Genomic DNA, 13744 nt, shown 5'->3' on the forward strand with positions numbered 1-13744 from the left:
TTAAGGGCTTGTAAGTAAGCATTTCACGGTAAAGTCTACACTTGCTGTGTTCAGTGCATGTGACAAATAAAGTTTGATTTGATTTGAACTCAAATGAACTTATCCTCTGCAATCACAACTGATTGGCTCCACAACGCATTAAGAAGGAAAGAAATTCCACAAATTAACAAGGCACCCCTGTTAATTTAAATGCATTCCAGGTGACTACCTCATGAGGCTAGTTGAGAGAATGCCAAGTGTGAAAAGCTGTCATCAAGGCAAAGGGTGGCTACTTTGACACTTTTTTGGTTACTACTCTGTGTCTCACAAAGCCATGTCGGTTGGGACCAAAAATCTCAAATTTGGACTCATCAGACCAAGGACAGATTTCCACCAGTCTGATGTCCATTGCTCGTGTTTCTTGGCCCAATCAAGTCTCTTCTTATTATTGGTGTCCTGAATCACGTAGTCTCCTCTGAACAGTTGATGCTGAGATGTGTCTGTCACTTGAACTCTGTGAAGCATTTATTTGGGTTGCAATCAGAGGTGCAGTTAACTCTAATGAACTTATCCTCTGCAATCAGAAGTAACTCTGGGTCTTCCTTTCCTGAAGCGGTCTTGAAATTTCTTGAAATTTTCCGGATTGACTGACCTTCATGTCTTAAAGTAATGATGGACTGTCGTTTCTCTTTGTTATTTGAGCTGTTCTTGCCATAATATGGACTCTTTTATCAAATAGGGCTATCTTCTGTATACCAACCCTACCTTGTCACAACACAACTGACTGGCTCAAACTTATTAAAGATGGAAAGAAATTCCACAAATGAACTTTTAACCAGGTACAACTGTTAATTGAAATGTGTTCCAGGTGACTACCTCTGAAGCTGGTTGAGAGAATGCCAAGCGTGTGCAAAGCTGTCGTCCAGGCAAACGGTGGCTACTTTGAAAGATATATTTTGATTTTTTTGGTAACTACATGATTCCATATGTGTTATTTCATAGTTTTGATGTCTTCACTATTATTCTACAATGTTGAAAATAGTCAAAATAAAGAAAAACCCTTAAATGAGTAGGTGTTTCCCAATGTTTGACTGGTTCTGTATGCGTATTTCATGTGTTGTGGTGATAGTGCAGCTACGACGTTGAAGACACATTTCCCTTAGGGATAAAGACAGTCTGGTCATGGCTTTGTTTTGTCCTACAGCTGTGCACCACCACCCCAAGAAGGACTCACGTAAAACCCCCAAAAAAGAGAGTCAGAGAACAGTTCATATTTTTGTAATGTTTGCATTTTTGTCTCATTTTCACAAAACAGGTACAGGGGAAGGAAAAGCCTTTCAATGGAACCTGAGGTATTTTGCGTCAAGCAGCCTAAGGTATCAGGATTTTATTTTCAAAACTTACCTAAACTCATCAATGTTCTTAGATACGTTGCTATTTACACAACATAATAATAATTATATAATAATAATAATAATAATAATAATAATAATAATACATCAATACCAACAATTATAGCAATCGGGACAGCCTGCATCTTCTCTTAACATGTTTTAAAATAATTATAGCATCTTTTAAAAAATAGAGAGAGTAGAAGGAAAGGCTAGGAAGAGAACTGAACACAGGAAATCCAGGTCTGACCTTACAGCAGCACAAAGGTATAGGTCAAAGGTCAAAGTTCGCCATAGAGAAAAGATAACCGAAGTAAAAGAAAAGAAACACATATACGTACATCATAAATAAATAGGCAATCTCGCACCAGGAGAGCAATAGCATTCATTCATTCACCTCTGAATCACAACAAATCCATTCGAGTTTCATCCCTTCCATTTTGTTTTTTTTATCATACCTTTGGAAAACAAGAGTGAGCGCGATAGAGAGAGAGCGAGGGAGTGAGGGGGACATGCATTGTGCTGATGTGCCAGCAGTTGTGTATCCTGCTCCGGGCTTGGCTCACTGAAAGATCCCCTGAGAACAAACGAAAGGTGGCGGTGTATCTTCGTGTGTGTGGAGGGGGTTTGTTTCAGCTTTGGGCTCCTCTCACATCCCAACACTGTGTAATCCTGTGTGTGTGTGTGTGTGTGTGTGTGTGTGTGTCTGTCTGTCTGTGTGGAAACTAACCAACAGAATGAGTCTAGCACTCTTAGGTGGATGTCTCTAATATTGTCAAATGTGTGGATCTACTTGCATATACCAGTAGTTGTTGTCCTTAGCCCTCGAGAAATCAACAGTCCTTCCTACAATAATGCTGCTCTTTAGAAGAGCACTGGGTTGAATAAGGTTCTTCAGTCTCCTCACACGAACAGTCTCCCAGTAGATAACCCTAATAACTGTAGGAGCCCACGATCACCCCAAAAAAATAACGTCATAAATACACACAACTGAAGAGTCGACACAGTGAGCACAAGACGTGGAAAATATGTATTTCAGCGTCTTCTCAATGTCTTTACAAGCCAAAATACATGTTTTGTACGTCTTTTCAATGTCTTTCAAACGTGTTGTGCTCATAGGGAAGTAGCTAGAAACCCCTCAGATGACTGTTCTTCACCATACCACGCATCTGGTTATATCACCAGGGGTTAGAGCGTGTTGGTACCCTTAGGAAGTGGATGGGATACTTGTTTTTTGAAGAGAGTGACAGAAAAGTGCATTTTAATGTCAGATGAAACCCAAAATACATCACTCTCCCTCCAAATAATGAACATCACATATTGCTTGCTTGTAGTTGTGTGTGTGTTGTTGCATGTGTATGTGTTTCATAAATACCATTCAACAAAAACGGAGATTAACAAAGGAAAAAGTCCACAAAACATGATTATTTCTCATTACCAGAATGAACAGATAAAATAAATAAAAACTATGAGAAAAAAAATGTTGATTAAAAGTCCATTAAAATTGCTATATATATTCATATAGTATTTGTCTGTCTGTCGGCCAGCCACTCTGGAGCATGCTCAGTAGAGGCTGGGAGAAGGGGGGGCATGGGTGGGGGGGTATACATAGGGGGGTGGGGTGTGTGGAGGGAGACATGCGTGTACAGAACGCCACTACAGGGAGGTCGTAACTTAGACCTAACCCCTCCCCTCCCCACCGCCCCAAACCTCAGTCACGTCACACCGTTTAACACTGGAAACAAGGGAGCAGAAGAGGATTGTGGGGAAAATACACTGTCAGTCTTTATCGGTCACTATGAGTCCTCGTGGACCATGCTGGGCTGACACGCCAACATGGAGGATCCTTCATTGTTTTGATGCAGTATCACCGGTATAGTCACTTAGTAGACACTGAATGGTATCTCACTGCAGTGTGATGTGCTGTGTTTCTGGGGTACGTAGCGCTTTCAAAGTCTTTTTAATGAATGGTGGGGCAGACTGAGCCATGCTGGGGTTCACTGGGGCGGAAGTCAAGCTTTAGGAGGAAACCGCTTGGCTATACGTCTCAAATGACACCCTATAACCTAACTGGTGCTATACTTTTGGTGACATTTGTTCAAAAGTAGTGCACTATATGGGGGATAGGGAGCCCTTTGTGACTTGCCCCAGGGTCCCTTTTTGTCTAGCTGACACCATACAGAGGAAATAGTTCATAGTTCAGTGTCAGGCCCCACAGCCTCCATCTTCCCCAGAGTTTCTCTCTTTAGAGCTTTGTTTGGTAGTACTGTAGATGTACAGTAGTAGTAAATTGACAGTTGAACCTCATGTCTCGTCACAAAAACTCTCTGTCTATTTGTTTGTCTTCTCAGAGTTTGAGTCTTTAACACGGTCTGCGTAGGGATTATAAATCTCCCCCCTATGTCCTCCCCCCTCAGGTCCATTTGCCCCCCTCCCTGGGCGAGCAGGTTGTGGTCCGGAGTCCGGTTTGTCAAGATACCTCGATGATCTCCATGCTCCCGGAGAAGCTAGACTGCTTCCCAATCTTCCCTAGCTCCTCCCGGGAACGTGTCTCGGAGATGCCCTCCTCAAACTCCATCTGACAGCTGCGCCGCTTGAACTGCTTGTCGTTGTTGTTGGAGCCCGTCCCGTTAGCAACGGTCGTCGAGGATGATGACGACGCTGACGACGACACCGTTTTGTCCCGCGGCACTTTCTCCCGTAGCCGCACCCCTTCGCTACACCCGAACGCCACGTACGCTGAGCTGCTTCCGAATCGCACTTCCACCCCTCCTCCACTGCCGCCTCCGAGTTCCATCCCTCCTTCCCCTACCTCTTCTGCCCCAAAGTACCAGGGGGTGTCGGTGGTAGGGGTGACTGGGGTGGTCGCCTGGACTGTGTCTCTGTGTTTGGTCCACATGGTCCCAGATCCCATGGTGGGCAGGGAGAGAAGCATGGAGCCCTTCAGGCTGTCGTCCAGGCTGGGGCTCTTGTGGACGGGCAGGGAGTGTCCCAGAGCCAGGCTGAGGGACTGGGGGTGTGGGAGGTAGGAGTGGACCGGGGAGTTGCTTGTGGATCCAGCTCCACCAGATCCAGAGCCGTGCTTGGCTTTTCTCCTGGGCCTGGACAATGAGGGACCTCCAGAGCGAACGCCCCCTTCACTGGGACCCCCGACGCCGAGACCTCCGATGCTACCGCCGCACCCCGGGGAGGGGAAGGGCGACTCGGCTGAGCCAGGGCTGTCCGGGGCGGGGGAGAACTGGGGACAGATGCCATTGACAGGGGGGCTGTCCAGTTTACACAGCTTGGGCACATCCTCGGAGTGTGTGGGCGCTGCCAGGCGCGGGCAGTGGGGGCTGCTAGGGGAGTACACAGACTTGATGTCCAGGGAGAAAGAGCGCTTCAGCCGGTTGGTGTCCAGGATGCGCTCGGCTGACAGGTGGAGGCCGTTGAAGCCCTGCTGGAGGGAGGTCGGCGAGGGGAGCTTGGGTTCTGAAGGGGTCGGGGGCTCTGCTAATGAAAAGTCATGATGACCGTTGATCTCTGAACCTGAGCTGACCCCGTTGACCTCTGAACCCTGGGATTGACCTTTGCCCTCAGAGGTCTTGTCATCCGACAGCGCTTGGAGGAGCCGCAGACCCTTCTCGAACTCCAGCAGCTGGCCCAGGAAGTTGAAGTTGGGCGATATCGAAGGCCGCCGGTCCTTCACAAACCTGGTTAGGGGGGAAACAAGTGAGCGAAATGTTAGTTCCAGTTAGAGTTGGGGATCCAGTTGCAAAGTAAAGCAAAACAAATATTTTGTAAAGTTCCTCTAAGCTACTTCCTGTGTGAACCTAATATTGATTGTTGGGTTGCATGCAGGGATACTCTGTGATTCTATCTCCTTCCCCAGAGTCAGGTGAACTCGTGGATACCATTTTTATGTCTCGGTGTCCAGTATGAAGGAAGTTAGAGGTCGTTTCGCGAGCCAATGCTAACTAGCGTTAGCTAGCAGATACCCATAGACTTCCAGTTATTGCGCTGACGCTAGTTACTAATTGCGCTGGCGCTAGTTTGCAATTTCCTTCAAACTGCACACAGAGATATAAAAATGGGATCCATTGGTTAATTTGACTCCGGGGAAGTAGATAAAGGGTACCATCGCCAAAATCCTGAAGTATCCCTTTAAGTAGCAGGTTAACCCCCAGATGAACTGGTGTGAACTAACTGAAAAGATGATCCTAGGTCTATGTTCTCCAGACAACACCGCTAGTTCCTATTGTACACTTTTGTACAGTTCCTCTGGCAACCATAACAATTTCATTTCTCACGACTGGGGAGTAGAGTTGACTGTCTAGCGTTTCCTCAAACACTTGAGTCGCCTTTTTAAAAGATGGGGAGAGTGTACCTGTAGGCGTCATCCGATGACAGGCCCATTGTCTTCATGATGTATGCGATGGCGATGGTTGCCGAGCGTGAGATTCCAGCCAGGCAGTGCACAATGACTCTGCAGTTTGACACCTTGGCTTTGTCTGTTGGGAGGGGGGGGGAACAAACACGTGTGAACACACACAGCTGTACACAAAACCCAGGAACAGTTAGTCAGAACAGAGAGTCCCGAGAGAATGGAAAGCCCATTGAAAACGATCCGCCACTTCCTGTTCAGCACTGGGGGTCGTCGCCATGGCGATTAACATGGCTTCGGGAGTGTCGCTATTGATGCAGTTTATTGTACGTGTTCAAGTACCACTTGTGAAAGCAAGGAGAATTGTATGGTGCTGTACATTGTGACTGTGATATTTTGAATATGAGGGCTGTTTCACTATGTTGTGGGACATACACTACCGCTCGGGCTACTAGCGCATATTACCGTTGCATATTCTCCCGCACATACAAAAGGCACACAGGGAATCTTGACTTACCAATGAATTCATTGGTTTTCTCCAGCCAGGGCAGTAGCTTCTCGCAGTAGTTGTCGTTGACAGGGATCCGCATGAAGTGGCTCTCGCTGATGAAGTCAGGCTTGGGACAGGTGTTACTGGCATTCAGCACGTACGTGATGCCATTCTGAACCATCAGGTCCTACAGACAGACACGACGAGAGACACAGGCGGGGGGGGGGGGGGGGGGGGGCGGGACTGTTAGGAAAGGCAATAACAAACCAAAAAATTGACAGCAAAGGTAACACTTCATATTTCTGCTCACAGTCCCTCTACTCCGATTCAGAGTGTTCAATAGTCACATGTATTGGGGTTGCGGGTGCAATTGCAGGGTACATGCAGGACTAGTGAAACAACATAATGGAAATGGTCATGTAAAACAATATGACAATAAATAGCACTACAGACACAGCAACAACTGTGGCCGTGATGAATAAACACATGTCCATACTCCCCCCTTCTCTGCTACGGGCTCACCTGGTTGAGGACGTCTTTCTGCGATCCCAGGTAGAGGTGTGGTAGGATGCGTGTGGGGCCTACGTTAGCTACAGGCAGGCAGGGCTGGGATATGCTCATAGGCAAAGCTGGCTTGCCCTCACACAGCCCGGGGAAACAGGAGGAGAACGCAGCAAAGCCCCCTACAGGAGAAGAGAGACAGAGGAGAAAAATATCAGTTATACTCTACAATACAACTTTCCCCCAAAATTGGCAAAACGTTTGGGCGCCACTGCGTTTGGTTCAGCCGCACATACAGAACTCACGACCCAATACACAGCATCTCTTGGTGCACTGAATCCCCTCATGTTACAAACGTGTGTTCCAACAACGTCGCCTAACCATTTGAAACTGTGGACATATTGTAGACAGCAGTTGGAGCTAGAATGCGAGATAGTGCCTCAGCTCCCAGATCAGTAGGAAAAATGTCTCTGCCGCATCTTTGACTGGGGGTTAGTTTGGCTGCTGGGCGCTGAGGAATGTGTGTAGCTGGCCCTTTAAGAGCAGGCGGATCCACTTTTGGCCTGTGTGTGCGTTAGTGTGTGTTAGAGACTGTGTGTGTGTGTGTGTGCGGCTCTGTTTCCTGCATGAGCTCATGTCCTGTAGCAGAGAATTGCGTCAGGGCTGGGGAATGAGAGAGGCCACAGGTGCAGGGCCAGCACAGAGGCCCAGTAACATCCCCCCCGACGACCGCGCAGTACACGCGCACACAGAAGCACACTTGCACGCACACAGCATACAAACGCACACACATGCGCGTCCAGCGTGCACACAACCGCGCAGTGCACAAAACACACAGACACACACACACACACACACACACACACACCACAGTCGTTTGTACAGAAGCCTGCATACACATGCAAAACCACACAAAGACAATCTTACACAATCTTGCTCACTCTCGCTTTCCAAGTCTGACTCACACACACATGAACAAACACACACTCGCTCATCATTACTCTGCATTACCACGGTTGTATAACTTCTGGGCGGGGCTAAGGGGGGAGGGGAGGGGGGTGAATGACCTCGCCGAGCAAAGGAAAGGTGGGAGGGAGCGAAGAGAAGGAGGGAGAGACGGAGGAGTGCTTCAAGGAAACCCTGAGCCCCAGCCCAAGGATTAGAACCTAATCTAGGTTCAGCCCTGCCTGCCCCAATCTGGCCTACTGCCACACACACACACACGCACACACACCAAAGTGCTGCTGTGCTGAATATGGGTCGTAGCGGAGTCAGTGTGAGCAGAGTGTATTCTGACCCACTGATAGGCAGGCAGACATAGAGCTATATCTGGCGCCCGTCTCTTTAAGAGTAGAGAGGATTGGGAGGAGGGCCTGCCTGTTTCCAGCTATTAATGGCAACCCGGGCAAAAAAGATGACATCACCTCTCCACACGCAGTCGGGCAGGCAGAAAGAGAAAGGCCACAAAACAAATGAAGAAAGAGAGGAACAGAAAGAGTACGCTCTTACTATGACTAAGGGAGTCCCCCCTTCCCTCAATTAGCACACTTCCTTTCAGCAGCAGTCTACGCCTGCACAGATATAATAACTTCTGGAATATTCCTCACTCCGAGCCACCCCCATCCATTTGCACTTTATTCACACTGCATAGAACAGAACAGTGGAAGGAAGGAGGGAAGGAAGGATCTCTTTCAGGTTGTTCTTTGAAGGCTATCTTCCTGGTCGTGCTCATGCTCTCTCACTCTCTCTAAGCTCCTCTGACCGAGGAAGGAGTGTGTTCCTGAAAAACAGGAAAACCCCCACGTCACGTTAAGAAACATTTCCTTTTTCATTTAAGAGGACATTTGTCAGAGAGTTGTTAAGAGGATCAAGTCAGCATGGGACAGTGGGTGTTCAATAGCTAGTGCTGCCTTCGTGCAAAATGACCTACTCTCCTCCTCAGGTACAGAGAGCAGAGATAACACAACAGGATTGTGTGCCCGTGGGTCTATTAAGGGCTATTACGTTTCAGCAGGGTTATGTCAACACCTATCAAACACACACACCACTGAGCTGTCCAAAGGTTTTACCGTGGGCCTGTGCTGCGTTCGTTGGCTCTCAGTCAGCACTGATAACACACACTCACTCACTGTCACCGGTCACCTGACCTTCAGACTTAATGTGGCTATGGCAATCACACGGGGACGATGTGGCCCGACCGTTGGGCCTATTGTCCCTGGGGTGCTGTCACTATGGGAAAACTCACCATGCGCCCACACACACACATACAGAGTGCCCTCATACACACACTCTTGAGAACCTGATGATGTGCCAGAGAGACATGCACTCACATCCCCCAAAAAGTACCAGTTGACACATCTCTCCATTCCAATCCAAACCCATTGAAAAAACCCATGACACACTCTGGTCCAGCTGTCTGATGCGATGACATCATAAAGTCAACTGTCCGTAAGCGCTGAGAAACACAGTCACAGACCAGGTCTGCATCCCAAATGGCGCCGTATTCCCTATGCAGTGCACTACTTTTCCCCGGGGCCCAAAGTAGTGCACTGCGTAAGGAATAGGGTGCCATTTGGGATGCATATCACCTCAGACAACAGCCTGTCCTGGTCGGGGCTCCTGTTCCACTTTAGTTTCTGGCTAAGACAACTGCTCTAGGACCAGTTGCCTGTTCCCCCAGGGTCTCACCTTCCCCATTATCAGCTGAATAGCTAAACTGACCCTGGCTGTTGAGTAGCCACCTTTCAGTCTGGTAGCCAACTCACTGGGCACGGGGGAAAGAGGGCACTGTGTCGCTCGCCATCAGCTTCACCAGCCACTGTCGACTTCCTTTCTCCCCCCCCCCCCCCCCGCTCTATCATGTCATGTGTTTTATTCTCTCCTCTCTCGGAGCGCCCCGGCCCTCCCTTGTTTGGTCTCCCTCTCCTTTTTCCCCTTTTGTTTTTCCATCCCTCCACGGGGAACTCTGAGGGAGAAGTAGAGTAACGCACACAAATCGAGACGCCACCCCATATGAATGAAGTTCATAGAGAAATACGTGTCGATGAGTGTAACATAACATCTATCAATGTTGAAGAAAGAAATGGAAAGCTTGTGTTTGTAGCAAGTTCATGGGGACAAAGGATCCCTTTTCCCCCCCACAGAACACATGGCGTGTGTGTTGCCATATTTGGAATGCAGCACACACACTTTTCCACCAAAAACAAATCACATTCTCCATTACTACAAAACAGTCTCAGTTATGATAAAAAGGTCTGTTTGTATGGCCTGAAATCACTGAGATATTGACTGAACACAGAGAGACAGAGAGAGAGAGAGAGAGAGAGAGAGACAGACAGAGAGAGAGACAGAGAGAGAGAGGGAGAGAGACAGAGAGAGAGAGGGAGAGAGAGAGAGAGAGAGAGAGAGAGAGAGAGAGAGAGAGAGAGAGAGAGAGAGAGAGGCACACTATATTGGTACTATTGATTGGCGCCAGTGATCCAGATACCCAGTGATCCAGATACCAGTGATCCAGATACCAGTGATCCAGATACCCAGTGATCCAGATACCAGTGATCCAGATACCAGTGATCCAGATACCAATGATCCAGATACCCAGTGATCCAGATACCCAGTGATCCAGATACCAGTGATCCAGATACCAGTGATCCAGATACCCAGTGATCCAGATACCCAGTGATCCAGATACCAGTGATCCAGATACCAGTGATCCAGATACCCAGTGATCCAGATACCCAGTGATCCAGATACCAGTGATCCAGATACCCAGTGATCCAGATACCCAGTGATCCAGATACCAGTGATCCAGATACCAGTGATCCAGATACCAGTGATCCAGATACCAGTGATCCAGATACCCAGTGATCCAGATACCCAGTGATCCAGATACCAGTGATCCAGATACCAGTGATCCAGATACCAGTGATCCAGATACCAGTGATCCAGAGTGGTTTTTGTATTTTAAAATCCACCATACATGCATTTTAATTAGGTACAATACTTTGCAAAAGCATCTTATTTTGTTTAAATACATTGGTCTTCAGGGCGTTTTGTAGTTGTATTTTGTAATTGACGTCCATCACCATGCACACGCACGTACGTACACTCCCCCTCCCTTCTCCACCCCGGGGGAATTGATTTGTCTGAATGACTGCCCTCCCTTCCTCCCTCCATGTCCTCTCTTCTATCATTCATATGGGGGGAGACATGACGCCATCCTCTGTGCCCCTCCAGCTGTCCCCTCTGCTCTGTAGGGGACATTAGCATTTCAATGTGTGTGCCCCCCCCACTATGACATCATTGCACACATGCCCCACTCCACTCTGCTCCACAAAGAGTCTGCTAAAGCAGCAGGGGGCCAAGCGTAGCCACTAGATCAGCGTGTCACAAAGGACAACAAAATTACAATGTAGCAGATTGAAGGGCAACCAGTATCAATCCGTTTGTGCCTATGTTATGTTTATGGTAGCGTTAGCATGTGGCTATGTGTGTTTGAGTGTAAGTAGTGGGGGTGGTTTGTAGCAGCCAGGCAGCTTACTTCCTGAGCGCAACACAATCTGAGAATAACCACTATGACACTAACAACACCTCTATTGAATAACAATAATAATTTGGTGGGTGCCTATATTTGTCCTTTTTCACACATGTACAAGTGTGTATTAATATATTGGTATTGGACATTTTTTTTGTGCATATCCCAGTCTCCCTGAGACACCCTCGGAGAGTGGGGTCACGGCCAAAGTCTGCCATTATCAACGGCGACCCTGGAGCATTAGGTTTAAGTGCCTTGCTCAAGGCCACGTCGGCAGATTTTTCACCTTGTCGGCTCGGGGATTCCAACAGGCAACCTTTCGGTTTACTGGCCTGACGCTCTAACTGCTCGGCTACCTTCCGCTCATTTTCAACAGGGGATGACAAACGTGTAATTGTCTCGATCTTGACTAACGAGTTTGGCGGCTCCTGCCTTGAAGCCATTGCACAGCGTGAACAGGACCAGGTGTGGAGTGCTGGGCTCACGGCACTGAACCAGCTCGCGGCACTGAACCAGCTCGCGGCACTGAACCAGCTCGCGGCACTGAACCAGCTCACTGCATTGAACCAGCTCACAGCACTGAACCATTTCACTGCACTGAACCACATGCAGAGCATACACACTCTCCAGCACATCTAATATATAGCTACACACACACACACACATAATTAATGTTGGAAATACACAAACTGTACATTATATCAGTGCACACTGTGCAACACACACTACACACGCACGCACACACACACACAGTGACACCTCGGCATTGTCTACTCCTGCTGTGTGAAATGTGTAATATAAAACACCTGGCTTCAGTGCACACACAAATCGATAAAACTGTCAATGCAGAAGAGCGAGAAAGAGAGGAAAGAAAGAGAGAGAGAGCGAGAGAGAGGCAGAATGTTCAGAGAAAGGGGCCTTTGTGATAGTTTTACATGTCAATGACCACAGGCAGAGAGAGTGAGCACTATGTCACGCTGCAGAGCTGAGCTCGCTCTCATCTCTTTCTATCCCTCCGATAAATCCCTCTACTCTGCTTGTCCATCTTCTCTTTCATTCGCTTTCTTCAAGCCTCTGTGAATCCCAGACTTCAAGGGATGCCTGGATCTCCAGTAAGTCAGCCATAGCCCCATACCTCAATACTGTTTTACCCCCTACCCTTGTACCTTGTAGAGTTGTACACCACAACCTCTGCAACATACCCCTTGTGCCCCCAGCTCCCCCATTGCCCAATACCCCCATGTGAGGGTCCCCCCCCCCCCCACAAAGCCCCCCAGGCTGGGTCAGTACACACCTCGTAACTCCCTCCCTTCTTTGGTCCTGCGGACTCTGATCTTCAGCCTCCTGTCTGACTCCTGCAGGACAGGCCAGAAACAGTCCTCCGCCGGGGCTATGACCACGTCCAGAGGCATCGCCCTCAACACGCTCAACATACACGCGTTCTGGTGTGCTCAGATCTGGTGTACACTGACTGGACGTCCAGACCGGGGGAGTCCCCCAGGAATAAGTCGGCAGAACGGGTAAACAAACAAACAACTTCCCGAAAAAGGTCCAAAACTCGACACCACAAAGTCCCGAGTCGTCACTACTCACACTGGTGGTGTCTACTCCACTCAGACGGTCCCCAAGTCCAAGGAGCAGAACCTTAGTCCCAGAACTCAAGAGAATGGACGGAACCCGCTAACAGAAAGCAAGCTACTCCCAAACATCTGTAGATGTACTGTCCACAAGTTCCACAAGCCAGTTCTAGAACTCATTCAGATCAAAATCCACCCAGAATGAGATGTATCCTATAATATCTAACAAAGCCATAGAGGTCCAGCACTATTTTGAGGAATAATTAAATATATAACTATGGAGAAAACAAATGGTGGTCATGTATCTCTATCTCTCTCTGTCAGTCCTGTGCTGTATTGCCTGCAGTTTCTACAGTGTGTCTCTCCGTGCCTCCTCTCCGTGTGTGTGTGTGTGTGTGAGAGCCCACAGCCAGAAGAGCAGTACCCTATTGTTGTGCTGCTTCGCTCTCCCAGTCTCTCATTCGCTCACACTCCTCCCCCCTCCCTCTCTTCCTTTCCTCTGTATAGAGGATGACGTAGTTGTTCTCTCTTTCCTCTCGCTCGCCCGGGGAGGGGGGGGTGAATGAGCTCACTTGCCGTGAGCTAAGACTCTGACCCCCTCCTCTCCCTCCCCTCCCCTCCTCCCTCACATGGTCCCTCCCTCCTCCTCCCTTGCTCCCTCCTTCCCTCTCTTGTGGAGCCAGCGCTCTGTCATAGCTAATGTCTAAGGCATGTAACCACATTCCTTACTCACCAGACAAATATGTGGCTACCTCAGGGGCCTAGCGAGCTGGAGCAGAGAGAGACAGCAACTACTGCTCAATGGGTTTTAGCAAAATACACTGTGTCTCCGTGTGTTTAATTAAATAGTGTGTGATTTATAATGTGCAGTGTGTGTGCATACAACAAGTAGGAGATATCACTCCCTCTGAA

General features: G+C 48.4%; 1 protein-coding gene across 5 annotated transcripts in view; it reads right to left on the minus strand.

The window, feature by feature from the left end:
• Positions 1–1241: 1241 nt before the first annotated feature.
• LOC139369460 (dual specificity protein phosphatase 8-like) overlaps positions 1242–13744 on the minus strand; it is a 63908-nt gene continuing 51405 nt past the window's right edge. For 4 of the 5 annotated variants that reach the window (XM_071108723.1, XM_071108727.1, XM_071108733.1 and 1 more), the window contains 4 exons: positions 6746–6906; positions 6251–6410; positions 5737–5860; positions 1242–5062 (listed from right to left, as the gene is read on the minus strand). In XM_071108723.1, the coding sequence (XP_070964824.1) occupies positions 3841–5062; positions 5737–5860; positions 6251–6410; positions 6746–6906 (1667 nt within the window). In that variant the 3' untranslated portion in view covers positions 1242–3840. Of the gene's footprint in view, positions 5063–5736; positions 5861–6250; positions 6411–6745; positions 6907–12549; positions 13230–13744 lie in introns of those variants that run through there. The other variant, XM_071108736.1, reaches the window with a different exon arrangement.

This window comes from Oncorhynchus clarkii, chromosome 2 (genome assembly GCF_045791955.1).
Source record: "Oncorhynchus clarkii lewisi isolate Uvic-CL-2024 chromosome 2, UVic_Ocla_1.0, whole genome shotgun sequence".
Classification (NCBI taxonomy): Eukaryota; Metazoa; Chordata; class Actinopteri; order Salmoniformes; family Salmonidae; genus Oncorhynchus; species Oncorhynchus clarkii.